The sequence below is a fragment of the Lepisosteus oculatus genome, chromosome 4 (assembly GCF_040954835.1).
Source record: "Lepisosteus oculatus isolate fLepOcu1 chromosome 4, fLepOcu1.hap2, whole genome shotgun sequence".
Classification (NCBI taxonomy): Eukaryota; Metazoa; Chordata; class Actinopteri; order Semionotiformes; family Lepisosteidae; genus Lepisosteus; species Lepisosteus oculatus.
This window is the reverse complement of record NC_090699.1, coordinates 31,293,915-31,317,350: the sequence shown is the minus strand read 5'-3', so window position 1 is coordinate 31,317,350 and position 23,436 is coordinate 31,293,915. Positions and strand designations below refer to the sequence as shown.

The 23,436-nt window shown below is 37.4% G+C and overlaps 1 protein-coding gene across 9 annotated transcripts in view; it reads left to right on the top strand.

Annotated features, from left to right (window-relative positions):
* The window catches only part of marchf8 (membrane-associated ring finger (C3HC4) 8), a 94,982-nt gene that overhangs the window by 45,749 nt on the left and 25,797 nt on the right, over positions 1-23,436 (top strand). For 8 of the 9 annotated variants that reach the window (XM_015346866.2, XM_015346868.2, XM_015346865.2 and 5 more), the window contains one exon: positions 23,086-23,136. In XM_015346866.2, coding sequence (XP_015202352.1) covers positions 23,086-23,136 — 51 coding nt within the window. Of the gene's footprint in view, positions 1-10,349; positions 10,801-23,085; positions 23,137-23,436 lie in introns of those variants that run through there. The other variant, XM_015346873.2, reaches the window with a different exon arrangement.

Below are 23,436 nucleotides of genomic sequence, written 5' to 3'. Positions count from 1 at the left end.
TGAGCTCATCCGGGATCAGCCATTAGACTACAGAAAAGGCCAGTGAATTGTGTACGCTTTTTCTGAAAGCTGAGTGAGGTGAAAGGCATTGCTGGTTACCCAGGAAACTGTGCCAGAGATTAATAGTGTAAGCAAGACTGGCAACTCCCTGTGCTGCAGTGCACAGCACGTCCTGGCTGTGCTTCAGCAAGTGGTGTTTCTTATCCAGAGATGCACAGCTATGAAATAAGGTCCGTATGAGTCTTGAATGAGTCCACCTCTTTTATCAGCAAGCCAAATGGTCTAATGGACACTGAAGTTATACATGGAGACAAAGAAACATTGTGTTCTAGATACTGTAGCACATTACTCAATACCCAAAATAATACTAATGAAAATTGGCTACATCATCTAGTTGAAGCTAAAGCTTCTTTATATGCATTCACTGTAAGAAAAAAAAAATGGTTTCCCCTAATCATGGGAATCTGGGGACAAAAGGGACTTAAGAAAACCAAGGTATTAAAACAGGAAAACATACTGCTTCTTTTAAATTCAGTTATTAAAATATTCCATCCAAGAAAGGAAGACATCTCTATCTGATCTGTTTTGGAATTATACTAGCATATACAGATAATGAACCCAAAAATGGAAACACCTTCGTAAATGAGGGTCATCAAATATGCTTCTACACCAGTCAGCTTGTGTGTTAAGTAAACAAAAAACATCCTGGAAAGTTCAAAGTCATGTATAAAAGTGCTGAACAGGCCTGGGTGACTATAATCAAGGCTAGCATGCCTGCATGCCTCATTGACCTTGAAAGAGGGTTGTTGTGTGTTTGGCAGGAGCTTCAGTGGCCAAGACAGCTAAACTTGCTGATCTTGTTCTCGCAACACTCTGAGGTAAAGCCATCAGCAGAAAAGGCCAAGGGGGTGAAGAAGTACACACTCCGAGATATCTGTGCAATAATAAATGTAAGGCAAGCACAGGGAGCATCTGCCACTTTGTCTCCAGATTTCAATCTGGAGCAGGATCAGCCAGCTGCTTCGAAAACGGTCCGCCGCAAGCTTCACAGAGCGGGATGCTGTAGTTGAGGTGCACTGCGCAACTTGTACTTCACTCCTGGCAATGCATGAGTCTACTGGTCTACAGAGCACAGGCAATGTACTACCAATCAGTGAAAGAATGTGATATGGTCAGATGAATCATTCGTATCGCTTGCTCGTGTTCCATAATCGTTCCTCTCCACGTTCTCCACAAGCGCATGAGCGCGCACATGGTGTCAACCTAAAGAACTCCATTACCCTGAGTTCTTGGTTCCAACAGTGAAAGGTTCTGGTAGCTCCATAATGTTTTTGGGCACATTTTGCTGGTGTCGTTTGGGTGCACTTATTCCCTTAAAAAGCCAGGTCAATGCTAATTGCTGTGTACCGAGTGATCGTTTTCACCTCGTGTTGCAGCATTTCCTTTCTGCAGCAAGGGGTTTCTTCCAGGATAACAAAGCCCCCAGCCACAGAGCACGTGTGGTTGCCCAGTAGTTTAGGTAATATGACCCTGATGTTTTCCAGACGTCATGGCCTTCTCAGTCGCCAGTTCTGAACCCAGTCCAGGATTTATGAGGTATTTAGGAACAACACCTAACAGAACAATTTCCATCTCCTGCAGAATTCCAGGATAAATGATAATAGGGCACAAACAGGTTGTACTGGTCATACATGGTGGCTATTACATCCCCATGTGAGTGTGCGTATATATTTTTTCCACTTCCTGTGTTAAGTCCCGAAGTGTCTAGGGCTAAAGGGGTGTAACATTTCGGATAGTTTTTGGATCCAGGTGGGTTCCTGGTGAGGGACTAAGTGACTGATATGTAATAGGACACAATAACACTCAGGGAAAGGGAGCTAGAGCGGTGCCAAAGAAAATAAAACAACAAACAAGATGGAGCTGGCTAAGAAAGTGAGGGAAAGCTAACCTAACTACAATACAAAACCCGAAACACTCTTCAAACACCCTAGCTTAAACACACATGGACCACACACTCAGACGTAACATCCTGTATTCAGCTACCCCCCCCATTCCCCCATTGGTCCGTCACTACACCATCTTTGCCGTGGTGACATCATTGTCAATCAACTCTCGACCAATCATAACTCAGGAATGGGCAGGAGACCCAAAACTTTGTCTCTTTGCTCTGCGGCACTAAAACTCAGAGATTCCTGTATAGACTCTCGAACAGCAAATAAAAAGGTGTTCCATTGGTTTTATTTGCTTTTTGAGAGTCTATACAGGAATCTCTTAGTTTTAGTCCCGCAGAGCTTGTATTCGGGCATACCGTTCGAGGTCCATTAAAGGTTTTAAAGGAGAACATTTTAAACATTGAATCAAGTCCCAAGACAAATGTGCTAACTTATGTTAGTCAATTCCGAGAGCACCTACATAACCCTTACGCTCTGGCAAAGAAATCACTAGGAGTTGTACAGAAAGGCATGGAATTTAGCCATGATAAGAAAGCTGTTTTCCGTTCATATCAATCTGGTGACAAAGTTTTGGTTCTCCTGCCCATTCCTGAGTTCTGATTGGTCGAGAGTTGATCGACGATGATGTCACCACGGCAAAGATGGTGTAGTGATGGACCAATGTGATGGTAGCTGAATACAGGAAGTGGGGGGAAAAAAAAAACATACAGACACACACATGAGGACATAACAGTGGCTCAACACCATATGTTGGCATGACCATTTTACCACTACCTTTACATTTCATGTACATTTTGCATAATTTTATCACAAGCTGAAATTTTTTTCACCGTTCAAAATATTTTTACGCGGAATCTATGATGCTGAAATAAACCCACAAAAACAATATTAGTGGAGCTTTATGAGACTTAATTCTTTTATGGACTGAAAATAGAGAATTAGTGACTGGTCCTTGAACTGATCAAATTACTTAAAATCTTTTTTAAATGGCTTAATTTTTTTTTATGTACATTATTGATTCAGGTGTTTATTCTTTTATTCTATGCATTTCTTATCTTATATCTTTCTTTGATAATTTAAAGAACTAGTTTATCAACATGATAAACTGGATCCCTGACTCGGTTTGACCATTTTCCTTAATGGGAACAATATTAGAACAAGGTTTATAAGGAGATTATACCTAAAATGGCTATTCTGGTTCTTCTAATGGACTTGAGTAGGGAAAGCACAAAATGTGGAAATTTAATGCATGAATAGAATTTAAGATGCATGAAGCTTTGATTCCAGGAATGCTGAACTAGGCCAACCACAGGTGTGTTAATTGAAAGATACATTGCCATAGAAACCCTCATGAAAGTTATTGTTTGCTCTCTGTGCAGATGTCTTTTTTTTCCATGAAAAGGGCAACGTGGATTAGATTCCGTGTCCTCATTAGAAAGAGCTGTCACAGATTAATTTGCAACAGGACCGGAATGGATCGGAGCAGTTCTGCATCTGCATGTGATCTTTAACTTCTGAAACGCACATATGAAATCTATCATCACAGCCAGACTCAGCCAGAGAGGGCTGTTGGCTGATTTTCAAAGGCACAAGACCAGCGTCATCATATAAAAGTGGGATATTGAAGTTGTAGCATCCCAATTAGCAGTGTAATATGGAGGTTTTATTATTTTAATGCTCTGCTTTTTCACATGCTAAAAGGGATCATTAGAAAAACTACACCGAGGCTCTTTGCCATTGTTTTCACTTTTTACATTTTGTAACTTTTTCCTGCTAATTGTTCTGTCAAAATGCCGTACAAACAAAAGGCTACAATAGGTCACAGAACGTAAATACTCTTAAATAGCAAAGCTATGATTCAAGAGTAATTTGGGAAGTTAAATTAACCAATAAGTCATTAGTCTTATTGATTGTGAACAAAAATGACAAAAAAGGTGCTGAAACTAGATAAGAGTAATTGTAATGGACAAAGGAGCAGTCATACATTATACACTTATAGTATTTTCATAATGTCTTCTCTTTTTAAACCCCTAATGACCTTAAATACATTTTGGAAATTGTAATTTTCTTAATTTGTTTCTTAGAATATTGCATTGTCCAATAGCATTACACAAGAGAGGTAGTCCCATAACATGACAATATGAAATCCTAGTTTTAGTTGGTTACAATGCAAAATATATTTTACAGAGGTTTAAGTTAAATTGAATATGGACTCATTTTATATTAACAGTATAAATGTTTTCTCTGCATAGCTGCAAAGATGTTTTCAGCACATCCCCTAAAAAAGCAGCAGGTATGAACTTAGTACAGTATGAAGCTATTTGTGGCGTCTCTTGTATTGATCTTTCACATGTGAACAAAGCTATTTTAGGAGTGATTTCAGTACCTCTTACTGAGGACTCCTTTTGATTATACTAGGGAAATATAATTTTATCACACAGGGTGCCTTGGTATGGAGTGATTGCTGGTTACCATGATTGAAAAGCAGAATCCGGTTTAAATATGAAAAAGTCCAAGCCGTTGAAATGATCAGAGTCACGGCTAAAAAAACTTTCATTCAGAATCCTCCCTTGCTTTTCCAGTTGAGTACAATATCCTGAGACTATCAGCAGACCTACAAATAAAACAGAAGTGTTTATTCACTCCTCACCATTGCTTAATTTATTACAGACAAATGGTCCTCCCTGGGGGATGTAAAGTGCAGTATGTATTGTGTGTCTGGGATAATTGTGTAAAAATGGTTCATGTCTAATATAAAGGCTTGAGAACTAGTGCTACAGGAGAGCCTGCAGTACCACATCAGCTTTATCCTGGTAGCCTCGCACAGTGAAGGCAGCTGACAGTATTTAGATGAATACATTTCCAAAAAGGAAGGAACAAAACTTCATACACAGGAATTGTGGAATGTTAGGCCGACTGTTATGTAACCAATGCCACAGAAAATTTCTGTTAGACACTTTATTTTCGCTACAAAAATAGGATGTCTTCGATGCAGGCACTTACTGTAGTCTCACTCTGAGGTGTAATCCAAATAATTCTTTGTTTTCTTCTTTTCCAATGTGTCGAGAAGGTCTTCTGTCCTTCCTTATACTAGAATCACAAAGGAAGAATTTGTTAGTTCAGACAGCATTTTATGTAACAAGGTCTGTGTCAGTTTTCCGAAAGCATACATACAGTATGTTAGGTTTGGTAAGGCAGAAAGTCCAAGTCCTAGGCTTGCCCGTAAGTCTGGTGTCTCCCTTCATCACAGGCATATTAGGAGCAGACATCTGTTTCCTGTCCTCTGACCAGTGAGATTATAAAGCAAAGTACTGTTAATGTTTCTGTTGTAGTATGTCCTTCTCGGTAAACCATGAGAGCTATTGAAAGTTGCAATTTGGGTCATTTCAATCTCTCCCATATCTTTTCATGCTTAACCCAATTTCTTTGCTTCATTTTACATCGTGACCAAGATTCTGTAGATGAAAATGTTGAATAAGATCATATATATAAAGATTATAAAAAGCCCATCTTCCCTTCACATTGTCGCATACCTGAGAACCCAACTTTCTTTAACGCATAAGCAGTAAAAAATGTGTAAAGTTAATTCTATGTAACAGATCTCATCTGGTGGCACAAGAATCAGAATTGGTGTGTTTTCTTGTCAGAGTACAATGTGTGATTGAAGTAACTTTTTTATTATTCTACAAATGCATGTGTATAAAGAGGTTTTAAAGACTACCATACATTCCTTTTAGTTATTTATCTACGCCTTTTTTGCAAGCTCTTCTCTGTTCAGCTGCTTGTAAAGCACTCCTATGACTCATTCATGTATTCTATAATGTATTTTTCAGTCCTCAGTTAAAATATGCTCTAACATCACTAAGATTGTAGATGAAATAAAAATAAATCTACTCTTTAGATTTTGTTATATATATATAGAGAGAGAGAGAAGATAAAAGGTTATTTTACATTTAAGCCTTGAGGGAACTGAGAAATTTCCAATATGACTAAAAGCACTGTCTCAAACAGCAGGTGGTTCTTTAAGGACTGAATTTAATTAAGACTTGAAGCCCTCATCCTGATATTGCACACTTGGAGGTATTCAGAACATATTTAATTGCCATTGAATCAGCTTACCTGTTCAACTACAAAAATACACATCCGATTACTGATGACGCCATTATGTCTCTTTATCTGTAAGCAGGCTGTGTTTTCTGCCGTTAGGTCAAGGTTTGCGCTAAAGGTCTGTCATTATTTTTCAGTGCCTTTTCTTTAATGGTGTACTGCTAGTTACGTTTCACCTTTCTTTCACCCACCAGTTCTTCATCCTGTTAACATGGTGCTTTAAAATTGTGTTGCAAAAAGTCTGGTCCAAACTTTTTGTGACACACCAAGTGATTTTTTAAATCACTGGCACCGATGCTGCAAGAAATAATTTATTTTGAACTGAAACAATAGACAACGATAAGGGGTATTTGACTTCACTTTTCGAGCTACAGTAGGATTTCAGTGTGAAATGTGAGCTTGTTTTAACTAACAGAACTGTTTAATAGAATGTTCAATGCTGGGAAGCAGCTACAGAAGCTTCTAATCATCACCTTGTAAACACAATCGCTTCTCGTTCTTCGGCACACTGGAGACCATGCACTTTTCAGGACCATCATGTTACAAATGTAGGCTCGATTTAGAAAACCAATGCTTTCGCAGCATGAGTGATCAGTAGGGGACTTTCTGAATGTTTATCCAGCATGGTCACTGCACCTGTGCGTACAGTATCTAGTAATGAGGCTGTCTGAAGAAGCTGCTGTACCGTGACTGTGCAAGCAGCGACCTATAAAAAAAACACTTTTGAATTTTGCCATCCTCCATTATAAATGTCGTGACAATAACCTTGAATAACTCTCAATGTTGTCAAAGATTTATTCAGAGAAAGTTAGATGGGTCAGTTATGTGTGGCACTGTATGACAAGCTGTTATCATTTATCAAGAACATAAGGTGGGTAGTGTGCATGCAAGGAAGCTTGCCTTTAAAGCTGTGCACTATATCCTGCAGTGTAATTTGTTGATGTTTTCAATATATTGTATACCTGTGGACTCTCAGCTTATAACAACTGCATTCTTCAGTAAGTTAACATTGTACTGCAAAATGTATTTGATGACGTGCAGCACATACCAAACCATAGTGGACAGTATGAAAGACCTTTCAGGTCTTGTACAGCTACATGCAAACATGTAAGTTTTTCATGTTTAGTTAGCAGACATCATTTGTTCCCTTCTTGGCCAAACAGGCAAAATCCTATTCTAGCTAATGAACTGTATTACTCTCTTTACTTTCTTTACTCTGATGCTTAGAGAACCATCTTTGTTTTGGAGGAAATCTAGTCATTTCACTACAGTACATTACAGGTAAAACTGAAGTACTAGTTGCATACAGGGATCATAGAAAATAAAGTGGGGGAAAATCTCATTGATCTAGCTGTTTTCTTTATGTCATGTGAACAGGATGTAATAAATTCCTTGAAAACTTCCTTTTCTAATAAATGCTGTCGGTATTAAACAATCTTCTAGTTCGTCTACTGGGGATCCTCTAACCAGCAGTAAATAGAAAGCTATGCCAAAAATGTAAATCGTCAAGCAGATGGAAGCCTATGGACTTCCAGGGCATGTGTGACCTCAGTCCAATCTGCACTTTTTCCAAGCTTGTCTGAGAAGCAGACATCTGTTGAGACTGAGAGAATGCATCTTTGCTCTTTGGAGGGAATTGCACTGATTGGCAGAAGCAAATGTTTTCTAGAGAACTGAATTTGGAGCTATTTTCCTACAGAAGGGGTTTTAAGTGTTAACTCTTGTCCATCATTTTGTGCATCCCTCTAGAACTGAAAGATCTATTTTCCCCATATTGAGCAACCGGTTACTCTATGCTCGTCAACAGTGGGCTTAGGAGTGCTGACATGAACATACCCTCAGCCTGTGATGTTTGAATTGCCAGGGTATCTTTTCTGTTGATGCTGCAGGACAGAAATGCAAACATTTGTTCCTTTTAGGCAGGACAGACACGGTTCTCATTTCTCATATCTAAGTCGAGGTTCATGTACAGTTTAAATAAATTAGACATTCCCAAACATCGTATTTTGTTAAAGGTATGCAAAGCCTCATTCATAGCTTCACTTGGTGGTGGACACGTTTTAAGTAAAAATGTATTTACGTATTTTGTTAAACATTGCTAAGAAATTTCTCTTTTTGATTCAATGTTTAACATCTCTAGAGCCTATGAAATCCTTTGATCGAGTAGTGAAAAGACATATACTATCTATAATTTTCCCTTGCTGCATTACTAGAGTTTCAATTCTTTTATATTGGTCTCCAGCCAGTGTTGCTTTGAATTGGATTATGCTTCTATATCCGTAAGACAAGGGTTGTTCCGGTTTACTGTAGCCAGTAGCAAACCTTGAATTGTCACAAGTGATATTTGTGTTTGTGATGAAAATTATTCCTGGCATTTGCTCTGAAACTACCACCATGCTGACAGACCTTCCCAAAATGGGCATGGTTAGAAACCATGATTTCTACATTTTAATCAAAGCTAGATCACATAGTGGCCTTGCTTTTTTGGTTGTTGTATCATTCATGTTCCTTCGATAACATTCAGTATGGGAATCTTTAGAACTGCAAGCTACTGCTCCTTGCTTTAGCTTTATAATATTAGCTAGATAACTGCAAACAGGTTTTTGAGTTCATATATCCTATAAAATTTTAGTGTTATAGGATAAAGGTTTTGTCAAGCAGGTGATGATTCATGCTCACTGCAAATGTGAGGTGTAAATGGGATTTTAGTGTGGTAAAACCAGACCAGTTTCAAGTCAATCAGTATAGCAGTATCTACAGTACCAGGCAGCAGTTGGGTAAACATGTTGGTGGTCTTACAGCCATATTGGTTTAAGCAGAAGCTCCTTTTCAGCATTATTCATATCAGCACCACAGTGATGTCTGTCAAGCTTGGAGTTGGAAGTTTTGAGGAGATGTAGACAGCATTACCGGGAGCATTTACCGGTGCATGTGAAGTGCTGTCCTGATGCAGGTCTGGCTGTGATGAAAGTGTCCAGTTAAATCAAACAGCAGTTTTTATCACCATGATGTTTTGACTTTTGTGAACACAATGGTAGTCAGGCAGACATTGGGCTTTGTGCAGGACCTCCATTTAGCCACATGTTAACTATACTGTCACCAGAATGATACAGATCAAGTATTTGCTCAAGAACAGCTTGCTTTACAGCATGTGTAGAAACAAGAAATGAATGACAGTACAACAGCCTACTGACTTTCTGTTGACTCTCAATTCAATTGCTATCATAGTTCCCAAGACAGAAGCAGCTTGAGTAGTGAGAATAAAATCCTCACTAGAATGATACCATGTTAGGAGTTAATTGGACATACTGTTTTTTTTTTTAAAACATCTGGACTTAGTTACAGTTTATGCAACTGTTGTGAAGGAATATTAGTCAGGCATCTATTTTGGTTTATGCAGGAACCCTGTTTTCATATATATAGGGTTACCCCAGCTGTGAAGTTGATACTGTACATGTACATTTGACAAAACAATTTTATTATACATGTACTGGAAAGCTTCAATTATTTATGTTAAGGTTGCTGCTGGAAGAGGTGTTAGTGGGGCCAGTAGGGGGCGCTTACCCTGCAGTCTGTGTGGGTCCTAATGCCCCAGTATAGTGACGGGGACACTACACTGTAAACAGGCGCCGTCCTTCGGATGAGACGTAAAACCGAGGCCCTGACTCTGTGGTCATTAAAAATCCCAGGGCGTTTCTCGAAAAGAGTAGGAGTATAACCCCGGCGTCCTGGCCAAATTTCCCATTGGCCCTTACCAATCATGGTGGTGGAGAGGAGTCCCCATTACCTGTAAAGTGCTTTGAGTGGAGTGTCCAGAAAAGTGCTATAGAAGTGTAAGCAATTATTATAATTATTATCATTTTATTCACTAGAACAATATGGTCACAACATGCTAGGATGAAAATGTGCGGTAAACTTACAAGAGAGTTTAAAAAATATTTTAATAAAATCTTTAATGTTCTTAATTAGTGAATAACCTCATGTCAGATAAAAGGCATTAGCACTCATATCTGTAATTCCATTGATTCACTTTGTGTACTTAAAGGTCCTAGAAACACCCCATCTTTTTTAGGTTTTTATTTGATTTTGCCTCAGCTCCTTCTCCACTTGGTGTTCTCTGGCAGTTTTATGGGAAAAGCTGCTAATTTATTTGAGCACCGTGGGACAAGTGGCATACCATGTTTATTTTTTAAACAGCAGATCCAACAATCAGGAACTGCCTGCAGGAGAGAGGAGGGTGTTGGGGGTGGAAGATAGACGACCTAGAGAAAAATGCCATGTGGCCCTTCTTCATTCTTCAAGTGCCTGTTCATAGCAACAAATGGCTGGCTGTCCTTTCGGTACAGGATAGCTGATTCCCTCTGGGACAAAGAGAAGGGGTGGGGACAGAGTGGATTCACCCAGGCCTCATGAATTATTCAGCAGATGCCGCTTTGATTGGAATCAGCTGGAGGAAGCAGCTTGTCCAATGTAATCACAGACTGGTGTGGTGCTCTGGAGCTGTGAGCAAGCCCAGACAAGTCGCAACTCCGCTCTGCAAGCTCAGGCAAATGTAGGGCAGGCTGCGGCTGCCGCCGCCGCCACCACCGCTGCTACAGCAACGCTTCCATATCTGCCAACCGGTCCTGCAGGGAAAACAGGAGACATGTAACCTTTGGGGGAATCTCTGTGAGTGTGTGTGGAGGGGACTTCCACATTTAAGGATATACAAATGCATTCCTGTTGGAAAATGAAGCTTCAGGTAAGAGTGCTCACCAGTGTTATTGACAGCAGGGAATTGAGCTGTGTCCCTACAGAACCAAGACTTGCATCCTCAGGTGCCGTGGAATATGAATGTACTGTAACCATGGATGCTGTGCAAGGGCCTGCCTGTTCCATCTGTCTCTTACAGTACCGACGAGCACAGCTCGCCGTTCTCGGCTTGGTCACTGCTTCTTTTGCCAAAGTCAGTTGTTCAAAATGATTAATCAAGTGAGAATGCTAGTCATCTGTGAGGTCAAACTAAAAGGTTTGGTCCATTCTGACGTACGGTCCCATAAATGTTTTGCGTTTGCTCTGTGACTGGCTGTTTTGTTTGTGGGTCCAGATTAGCACGACATCTGTTAACAGAGACATGCAAAACATTGACCCACTTCTTTTTTTTTCCCTCCCCTTTCTATGGTTGTTTTTTTTTTTAGACTTAAAACCCCGGACCTGGTGAAATGGTGCATGAAACCTTTGAAACGAGATGTGCTGATATAAAAGAGGAGCTTTTGTGTGGCAGACTATCATGAGCGGTCATAGAGAGGGACTGATTATACTTTTTACTACTCTTGTGATCTGAAAACAAATATTGTTTTCATTCAGAAGCATAAAAACGTGGGTGCTGTCTGATTTTTTTTAAAGTAATGTGTCCAGTATTGTTTATTCCAATCCTGTTTAAAAATGAAGTTTGAATTGTCTGTGGTTTTCTGACGTGAACTGACATTAATGATATCTGCATTACACTCACTTTATTCTGTTGTCTTCCTAAGATTCGAATATTGCTTCAAGGTCTGTCACTGGGGCTCCTCGAATCTTCTTAAGCGCGAATGTTATTCTGAGCTTTCGGTGACAGATAATCAGCTTTTAGCCTGAAACGCTACTGAGCTGTCTGAGAAAGAAACATCCGAACTAGAGGAGAGCCGAAGGAGTAGAATACATCACAAAGGGCACAACTTATGCCTTTGCCTCTGCTCTTGTTTTTTTTTTTCAAGAAGAAAGTAGGTAGCTGAGCTTAGAGATTGATTTGTAATTTCAATCCAAGTTTTAGCAAATCACATCACTGCTCAAAATCGGTGGCTTTGTGTGAAATCCCTTGGCATAAGATTAATGGTCACGTGCAAGACTGGGATTTAAATGTAAAATCTGCCAGAATGGTGGCAATAGGGGACGGTACTCCAGATGGAATCTCCAGTATCCTAGGTTTATCTGTATTTATTAACTTCGCATTGTAAACTTACACAAATTAGCATACTCAGATGGAGCTTCATAGGAATTTGTTTGCCAATTTTCTTCCTAGCATTATTGTGATTACTAGCACCTAGTAAATAGATTCTGAATACACTCCATTTACAGCACTTTTAAACAAGTCGCTACCTATAGTAAGGGCAAACTCCTGCCTGCCACCATGTGGTATTGAAATATTTACAACAAATACAACAAACACAAATACAACAAATACAATAGGCTGAACACAACTCATTTCCCAAGTTTCAATGCCAGTGTTGAATGTTTTTTGACTGAAACAAACAATACTCTCAAGAATATTTACTTGTGTTAGTTCAAACTTGATACCTTTTTTTAAAGGGATAAACTAGTTCACATCGTTTGAAATTTGCTCTTAGAAGTTTTATTTTTTTAAAGTAATGTTTGTTTAAAATTCTTCATCTTTCTTCAACTTATATTACTTTAAAAATAACTAACTATTATACATATTTAAACCAAGGCTTTAGACTTATTAAAAACACCTAACACAGAGTTTCTAAAGCAGTTTTAAAGTGACATACGTGACCTGACAATTGTTATAATGCAAAAGAGAACACCTGTACTCTAAAACAGTACAAAATGTCGGTAAAGACCTTTTTGATTAAAAATTAACATCCAACTCAAAATTTAAGAATGTATTAGATTTAGTTAATATACTGTAGTGTGTTTGTGTGTCAATATACATTGTAACAAGTAAAAGGTTTATTCCATGCTGAAAAAGAAGAAGAAAGAGAACACAACGGTTCGGCCGGTATTACTTGTTCCTTTGCAGCCTATGCATGCTGATGCAGCTACCCACCTGAATATACATTGTATATTACTACTACTACATTGAAGATCTGCATTTTTATGATTATCTGCAAATGATGGAGTTGTCCATTTTCATTAATAGTACATCTACACATGGTATAAATATCAGCCACACTAGTCAAGTAATTGAACCTTGTGATCTTCATTCAGTTCAATGAAACATTTAGGCTCCAGGATCTTCTGTGTTTATATTGAAATAGCTTAACACTCATAAGTGAAAATGTGTGCTCTTTATTTAGGATTGTCTTTTTCACAGTACTTTTCAGTAGTAAATGAGTGAGGCGTTCTTGAGAGGCCAGATAACGCACAACCTTAACTTATTGGGCCTCCTTCAACCCAGCCTTCCTGATTTATAGGTCAGCAATATACTGTTTAGGTTAGAAACATCAACAGACCTTGCAGCTTCTGTATTAGAACGTCTCAATAAGTGTTTGATTTTGCATCTGTTTATTGCTAATGTTTTCAATCACAACGTCCATACACACAAGCCTTTGTATTTAACCCTTTTAATATTATTCTCTTTTTGGATTCACATTAACAGCCAAAGAAAATGCTTTAGAAGCCACCTGTCAGCTCTTTGTATATTACTACACTCCTGTTATTCTAGACAATTTCAAAATCATTACAAACTTCGCTTTCTGTGATTCTTGAAGAGAAAAAAGATATGATAATATTGTACAGTTCATTTTGAGGCAAGGAATATAAAAAACATGTTTTGAGATTAGTTTTTGCTGAACTTTGAATTCTGATGTAAAACCAGAAAGCGTAGTAAAAAATATTGTATGTGCTTACTGTTGCTACTTCTGCATTTTTGTCTACTTCTGTGGTAAGTACAGCAGTCTGTAAAATGTCAGAAGATGCCTCTTTTCTGGACCACGAGAACATTACTAAAACTTAATGTAATGGATTGCAACATGCTAATAGCACAGTTCCTCGGAGCCCTGCGTCCTTCACAGCAGGATTCATTCTTTTTTCTGTTTTAAAATACTTCTCTGCAAATGAATCTTTTAACGTTTGAAATAGTGTCTCTTATTATCTGTACACTTTCTCTCCTACAATGAGTAGAGATCCACCCATGTTTAAAAAAAAACCCATAACCTGACTTCCATTTCTTGAAGATTGCAGGTGCAGTTCTAGCCTTAATTGTACAGTAGGTACTGCATTGTGGCAGTTTCCTGTGCAACATGTGGATGCAATCTGTTGTGGTAGTTGACCACGGATTTTTCGGATAGCTGAAACCCATGTGTGGTGTTCCTGCTGATGAAAAGAGAAGGATTTCCTGCAGTGTGCTGAAGGAAGGGTATTTATGGTATGATTTGGTGGATGTGTGGTTTGCCGAGTTAATGGCTGTTGTACGATTTAAACATTCTGCTAAAACAACTGCATACTGTGTCCGTTGGCTTTAATGAGGTTATGGGACCCAGATAGGTGTTGTTAGAAAAAGTCTTTGCAGCTTTATTATCCTATTTAATTATATAATTAGAATAACTTAAAGTAGTTAGAACTCCCTTTTAGTGACTTTCCCTCCTTTTACTCCCCAACGTGAAGTACTGGATTAGAGTTCAGACACATCTGTACGCTATCAGTAGAAGACAAAATCCCTGGAAGCTAATGACATCCATGCTCCAATGATGTCTAGACTGTAGGACTCTACATGCTTTCCTTTTCTAGTCAAACCACTTGGGAGCCTGTGAGTAGCCTTTGTAGTGTTATTGTCTCAAGACTGTTTGCTGTAGACAATAAGTATCACAATTCCTGCACATTAGGCTCTAGCCTTTTGCTATGTGAACCACGCAGAACCCCTTCTCTCAAAAAGGAGGGCATTCCAATAAACAACAAAGATTATTTTAAAGAAGACCATTACCCATAAGAAAACAGTTTCTAGAATCAGTTTTCTAATCTCCATTGCTTTTATAATCATTTAAATTTCAGTAATTAACTTAAACACCATGCCAGACCTAATGAAGTTCTGATGAACAGCTTAAAAACAAAGCTTGTTACTTTATATTGAATATTTTTTAAAAATAATATGAATCTAAATAATATAATCCCAATTTGCATACTCTGTGGTACTCTGCAGTTTTATCACTATCAATTCTGTTTCAAAAGACAATCCAACAGCAACAACAAAATGATTGTGCTGCCATGAAGGGAAATGTTATTAAATGAAAAGTAAGACCACATTCAAACACAATTATCTCTTGCCACAAATTGTATTTGATTTAGCTCAGAACCATTTTGGTGTAAAGCTCAGCAATATCTCATTATTACATATACTGTATATGCCAAACATGGAGTTTATTCAGACTTGTTGCAAACTCCGTAGTGTGTGACCGGCGATTTAAAGATTGGAGGGACAGCGTATTTCTCATTGACATCACTGCCAGCCTGCAGGTGCCTAGCAAGTTACTGGAGTCACTGTTTACTGGGAAGTTTAGAGAGCATTGACCATCTATTTCCTGCTTTATCCTGGTGACATAAGAACTGCTACAAAGGAGAGGAGGCCATTCTGTTTATTGAGTTAACATGACTGGATAGCTTATTCCATATCCCCACAACCCCATGGGAATAAGGATTGACATTCTGATAGCCAAATTGCAATTTTAATAAGCTTATGGGATTGGTTTGGATACTGTAGATATGGCTGGGGGACCCTTAATGTAGCGGTGTCTGCCCTCCCCAAGGCAGCAAAGCATTGTTTACGTTTCTCACAGGAGAATTGGTTAGAAAAGGAAGCATTTTGGTTTGGATTCTGGGTTGGCCAATTCATAGAACCCCTCACAGATGTCAGGGATTTACTTTCAGGATATGTTTTACCAATAAATCAAATTGTGTTACAAAAAATAACTTGGAAATGACTGTTTAATGCCTGTAATGACGTTTATACAACTTGATGTGCTGTGCTTAAAGTAAACTTATTTGTATGTAGGCTAGAGTTTCTTTGTATGGAATGCTACCTATAACTATAAAAAAGTATCTACCAAAATAACTTGAGAGGTAAGAAAGGAATTACACATGATGTCTATATAATATTCTAGAGTAGAAAAACATTGAAGGAAAATTGGAAAGAAATAGGCACATATTGATACTCTGAAGTCTAAACATATGTCTGCTTAAAATGTGAAATTATAGAGCAAATGCGAGCAATAACAAAAACAAGTTAGTGGCAAATCAAGGTGAAATACACATCTTTCACTAAAATGAAATAGTACAGTGGTAGAATGCATGAAAATAAGCTAAATGTGAACCACAGCTGCAAAGCAAAATAATGTAGTGGCCTTGTTCCCGACTGTGGTGTGACTTGTCCATAGGTGATAAATTATTCCAGCATGCTAAATCAAGATTTTCAGTTCCACTAATGGTAGCAGGATAATGAAATTCCCCCAGAAAATGATTCCACTACAAGTGGAAAGTGCAGTGTAGGTGTGTACACTTTTATCTGTAACTGAATTTAATTTTAATCAATTGCTCATGTCTGTCAAAAAACATCAAATGTACACTCCTACAACTGCAAGTTCATCAGGAGACATTTAATCAAAAGTTTATTTCATCGAAAGATTGCATTTTCATATTTTTAATAACACCATAAAGAGGCTGGATAACAGTGTGTAAATGGAGCCCAAACTAAGTGGAAGACGATAACTATAATCTCAAGAGTCTTTAAACTTCTAGTGCAGAAAAAATGGGAGCAGCTTTAGGTCTTATGATAGATAGTCTATAGTCCATAGTCTAAGGCATTATTTAACATTTTATTTTAAATATTTTATGCAGCATTTTTAATTGTAGCATTTTTCTTTTTTAATAAATGCAAAATCTAAAAGCCTACACTTGATTTGTGTGTATTTTGTTACAGTGGAAGTTGATGATGCAAAGAGATTCTTATGGCATGGTACCTTTGTTTCTACCAGGATAGTGAGAGTGCTAGTGATCTATAATCGCTGTTTAAATTGTGAGACGATAAGTAGGCAATGTTGGCAGTTACAAAAAGAGAAGCATGAATGTAACCAGTGAAGATTTGAAGATATGGGGCTAAAATGTGTATTTTAGTTGTTTTGTGAGGAATTATCAGGAAGGGTTGACTAAAAGAAGTCAACCGTAAAAAATACTGTTTTGTAAGCTTAAACTTCTTTGTGATTCCAGAACACAATATTTCAAATTCTTTGTAATGCTGGTGTTTTTTGGACCCAGTGAAGATAATTTAGTTTGATGTGGTGCAGCTTAGTGTACAGTATGTGCAGACCTACATTTGGGGTGTACGTTCTGATAGAACTTTCATAATTATTTGTGGCAGGTGTACATACATCCGAAAACTTAACATTCATTTAATACATCATTTTGTCTTTATCTCATTTTAAATTTTAGAGATGGTTTTTGTCCTAAATCAGTCCTGCTACAGAAAGCACATTTATATATTGAGTCACACAATCCATAAAAAAGATGAATGATAGAAGCTAAATGTGGTTTTATTTTAAGAAGGGGAGTGGGTGGATTCTTAGAGCATCAGAAAGCGACAAGGGGGATGAGAAGATACACGTTGTATCGGAGACAGGATTTATGGATGGCCCTAAACCTGGACCAGAGACTCCCAGAAGGGGGCTTTCATTGTGTTTTGCAATAAGATGACATGAAGGACTACATATGGTTAGCAAGGTAAAAAGCAAGACCTTCAGACAGATGTAAAGCTTTTCGAGTTTTCTTCCAACTTTGTAATGTGCCAGGCAGCCTCAACGAAAGGACTCTTCTTCCAGGAAAATGGTGTGCTGTTTTTAACTTGGATTGCTTTTGTGTACAGGCAGAAGGTCATCCTCAAGAAGAAGATCCATCAAGGAGATTTACCGTCTTTGTACCCTGCAGCAGGTGTGGCTCCTCCATAGTCTACAGTATGTGGACAGTCACTGGAAGTAAATATTATTAGAGTCATGGTGGATCTTTGACCACGCTCTGTAGTAGTACATGGATAAGCCATCTGTTTACAGAAATAGTACACCAGGAATGACATGGAGTTCTTCATTTACACATTTCTGAAACAAGGGATCTCTATTTACTGTATGAATTTGTTCTATGAACTCAGTGTAAAGTATGCATGTATATAATCCATCAGCCTAAACATTGTCCTTAGCTCCTGTGTGCAATGTCATTTGGCAGATTTTATATGTGCCATAGAACTTGTTTTATGCAAGTGTTTGGCACTTTACTCTGAGCATGGTCTTAACTGAAAGTGCTTTAAATTGGAGTGCATAGTTTTATTAGTGTTTGTAATAAGTTATCAGAGCTGATAGCAGAGCTGTTTGTCTTTGGGGACCTCCTCCCTAAGGACTCTTATTAAGTGCATTCCCCCGAGTCCTTTTTAAAACAAGAAGCTTTTTCTCCTTTGTCTTAAAGTTTATGCTCGTCTCCGTGCAAATTGTTTTTTGATTGGTATTTATTTTGCAATTGCAATATTTGTCAACAGAGCTCTGTAATTGAAGAAGTATATTTGTATAGTTTGTGTCTTTCAAATATTTCATTTTGCTGTAGAAAGTGTCTGGTGTTTGCAGTTGCTTTTTTATTGTTGTTTCCCCTCTACAAAAGAGTTTCTGAAAGAACATTAAAACTGAATGCGTTTTCCCTGTACACAGCCACTTGAAGAATTTATGTGCAGCCATTAAAGGTAAAACCAGCTCTTTGGGCATGCTGTAGTTGTTGACTTTGGCACACACAAGCCTGGCTCTTCTGATGGCTTACTGAGGATTGTGATGCCACTGTGCATTTTGCAGATCTATCAAAACTACCGGCCTTCTGGCATCAGTGACAGATTATAATGTGATTAATAGCTGGCACTTTGTACGCTGACAGCGAAGTTGCCGAGACTGACCCTTTTCAGCATGTTTTGACTACATGACCTAAGAGGCCTTAACTGTAGGTGGAGTAAAACAATATACCAGCATGTTGTCATAACCTGAATCTAAAAATATTAGTTATAATTCTTTTACTCCATGAGACTTGAACATAGTTTTGCTTTCTGAATTAAATCCAACACACTTTGAGTGTCATAATATTGTTGTTTATAAGCAATGAATGATTTCCTAGGGTCAAAATTATTTGTATTTATGTTATGCCAATCATATTATTAAACAATATACTGTAGTTAATTCACTTATTACTTATTTAATTATCCTTTATGTGTGTAATTTTAAAATGGGAGAGGGTCATTTCCTAATGGACAACGGTCACAAATGTATCATCCATTGATTTTGTTTTGCATTTTGACATCAAACATCAACAGGTCTGAGTGCTCAGTTAGAGCACATCCCTAATGGCAGTCAATATAAGCAGTCATGTGTATCTGTGGATCTGTTCTTATGTGATTGGCTTCTCAGAAAACAGCCTAACTAAAAGGCTCAGAAGAAAGGGTAGATCTTGACTAACCAATTTTGCTTGCTCTTAGTGGTTGTATTATAGATGACTTATTTATTTCATAGTAGTATTTCATAGTTGTTCAGCAAATGGTTTTGTTTCTTTTTCAAACAACGCTGTTGAGCTTTTGGGACGAAGCAGAATATAGCTTACAGTCTTGTTACTGAACATTGATATAACTGCTTTTCACAACTGTCTTATGCTGTGTGTGACACCAGTGATGCTGACCTAGATATTTTGATCACGTCTTATACTTGTTACTAATCCTGGACTATTTAAATCCCATCAGAGTTCATTCTCACACAGGGAGACAAAACATTGCTTAGCTCCTGTATAGTTGGCTACTCTAAAGACATGTAGCCTTATAGGAAATTAATAGATATAAATAGGAAGCATGGACCTTGGGTGAAAGTACCACTCTTGATTATAAAGATCTGTGTAAAATGTGTAAGTGTAAGCCCTGGATGGTGTACATACTGTAGTTTTGGAGACAGAGAGCACCCCTGCCTTTGTTTCTCCTAACCATTAGTGTTTCACTACAGAGTTGGAGAACAGTGCATCTAGTTTAATTGTTTGGAAAGTACTGACTAACGTGATGTAGGCTGAAATTTTCACTTTTAATTCAAAGAGCTTAATGTCTGAATGTGTGGTACTTATTAGAGAATCAGATGTATCTGTCAGGTATCCTGATAGAGGAGCAGGTAAGTTTATAAATATCTTTAAGGACAACCTGAAGTCTTCCATAAAGTAAAGAATAATGGTTTATATTAAACATCGCTGTTGTTTCCATGCTGGCTTATAATACTTTATTGCTTTATTTAATGCATATTTCTTGAATTGATGGTGATGAAATGTTTTTTTTTAATCCCGATATTCAGTGTTTTGAAGCATTACACTTTTAGAAGTTAGTTTTAAGTTAACTTACAACAGTTTTAAGTTTTCAGAAAGAGCTGTTGAAACTTCAGGATACTCACAAGAATCTTTCACATATTATTTTCTTGCCAATTTATTGAATTAGTGTGGTTATTTGACATTGTACAGATTCCTACATGTGTGCAACAGGCTCTTTGTCAAATATTGCTGGGAGGATTTTTATACCACTGTCCTCTGAAAGTTGCCAAAAAAAGTTCTGCATGATCGGGGCCAAATAGCATTGACAAATGGTAAACATTTAAAAGACAGCTGTTGTCAGCATGAATACAGGTTCCTCTGCCTTTATGTTCCCATTTTAGAACTGACTCTTAAAACCTGGGTTCATACCTTCTCTAAACTTGTCAGACAGTTCAGGTTTGTTCTCAAAATCAAGGCTTACATTATATTTTCTGAAAGAAACATCATGATAGAGGTGTTGCTTTAGCGCTTTGGAAATGGATTTCTCCATGTTTAACATGAAAAGAGTTTATTTTACTAGTGTTAATGTAGTATCCCCAAAATTGGAAATGGAAAAGTCTTGACGTATGGTGTTTCCATTCAGCCTCCTGTCCTGAAATCAATCAATAGACCTAATTATTTATTTAATGGCACATAAAGCAATGAACCATTTTTCAAAGTCTTGTGTTTTACTGTGCTTGAAAGATTAATTTAGTTTGAGGCTGTAAGAAAATCTAAAGGATTATAAATATTTTTTTACATATTTGCAGTAAGTAAATGAGGTATTTAATAAAAGAAAATCACTGAATCTCTCAAGGAATAATGTTAAGCAGTCGCAAAGAGTTGTAACTTGCATAAATCTGGTTTATTTACACCATTAATTGTCAATTTTCTAATAACTAAAATCTTAAATGAATATCTGGGGGCTGATTTCTACTTATCCTGTTCAGAAAGTCATGTTTTTAATACTCTAAATAGCCCTAATGTCAATGAATGGATTAGAGTCGTCAACTCCCATCAGTTCCAGTGCATTCCCAATAACATAATACATTTCACATGCTGAAAGACCCAAGTGGACACAAGTACTTGCAACACTGGGGTCCCTGTTTTTGTCTACTAATTGTGTTTTATCTTTCAGCTGCACAGGGTTTAATTGGTTGTTGGTAATGGTGTCCTAATTGAAAGGAAAGCCTGTTTTTTATCATCTTGGCCGTTGGTGTTCCATCCACCATGATTACTGGCTGACCTTCTTATGTTCCTACCATCTGCTGTTTGTTTTCCATAACTCCTTGGCTTGTGATGTGCGTGTTGCTTAAATACCTTGTTTATTTTATAATAAAAACAAATTAAGTGTTTATTGTATCAGATGAGCTGTTGCCTCTCAGACACTGCCGTTCATTGAAATTGCTTTATTAAATGTTGTTGTAGATGTGAACCTTGGTTGTTTTATGCTAATTACAATTCATTATCGGTTAAAAAAATCTAAATTCCATTTCCTTGATTAAACACCATACAATATTTATAACTATAGGGAGACATATGCAATAATTTATTTATTAATACTTTTAAACAGAAATGTATTTTTGAAAAAGAAAGAACAGATGCTGATTAAAGGATAAGATAAACCATATGGCTTTGTGCTTCATTTTGGTTTCTGGCACTAGATATCACTTTAGATGACAATCTTTGTGTCAAAGCTTGGGTTCACCAGCAGTTTAAACTGACTAAGTTTAGTTGCTATAAAGCCACAGAATTTAGCCTTGCATTTACTTCGTGTTAGTCCTTGAATTTGAAAGTCTGGGATGTTTTTCCTCTGTCTAACCCCTTAGCCATTCAAATACAGAATCATCAAAATGCAAAGCAGATATAGTTTAAGTGTGAGAGAAGCCCACTCACAAGTATCAAGGAAAACTCACATCTATTAGGTAAAACTGCATACATCAGGTGTCCTCTGATTTATGACCATAATATGGATAGAAATGCTGAAAAAATGGTGGCATCTTTAAATTGAGAACAAAAAACAAGGTTAAAGGTTCTGAAAGCTTGCACATTATTCAATTGCTGCTTTTTCTTTTAGAGAAAAGGCCCTTGAGCTATGGTTGGAATAGCTGTATTTTAGGCCTTTTATTTGCAGGGCTAAATGAGGATGTGTTCTAGTTTTTCAGATAATATTCTCAGATATTGCAGAGCTTTGAAGTAAATGGCAAAAATATGCAAACTAATGAAAGCATTCAGGTTAATTTACAAAATTGTTCTAGAGATTTATAGTCATGACTGCTCTGAAAAGATTGAAAGACCAAAACCATTACATGGAATGCTTTGAAAATAGGTATTTAAAATCCTTCTCCAGAGAAATCTGCAGTGGACAGCAGGAAGCAGTGTTTGTCCGGGGAAAACAAAGTGAAAGTAAATGTATAGATTGTAAACTAAGAAAAAAACCTAGTTTGTATGAAACCAACCTGAAATGAGGGTTAGCAGAGGAATAGAGGGCTTTAAATTGAAGAATGAACCAAGTTAGTTTCATGTGAAAGCAGAAAGACTACTGAGCACAGCCTGTAGATGTAGAATAAAGACCTGTTATTATGTAAGCACTAAATACTTTGCATTTGGACAGACCATCCTTTTAATTTCTTGATCAATTCTTGTTTTGTGTTTCAGGCATTTAGGACCATAGGTTTGTCTTCATAAAGGGAAGAGATTGGGCAAAATTAGTTAAATAAAATATAAAACTGCCTGATTGGATATAAACATTTTCATTTAACTTCTTACTTTTATACATTTAGAATATTTGCTATTAAAAAGTAAAATCAATAATATATATATAGTAAAATTTTAGGCTTCCTAGACTTGTGTCTTTTAACTTTTTCTATGCATTCACATTGTCCTAACAGCAATATTTCAGTGGGAAGAAAACAGTTCCTCATCTTACCTCTTTCTCTTACAGAATGAGAAGCAGCTGGGACACTCTGCAAGCCGGTCAAGTAATATTTCAAAGGTATGTAACCTTTAAGTAGTCACAACTCAAAAACAGTACATGTAATGTTTAAGTCTGTAAGAACTGTAATCCAATTACTGTGTAGGCCTCTTAAAGTGATCAAAGAATAAAACCTCGGAAAAGTGCTATATTGGTCTCATTCATCAAATAAGTGGTCAGTTATTACTTGACAATTAAGCTGAAGGGAAAATCCTGAGAGTTATTACAGGCTGCTCCAGTTTTCACCCATAGTCCAAAAGCATGCTGGTAGGCTTTTTGGCTTCTGGGAAAATTGGCCATGATGTGAGATAAGGGAGTTTG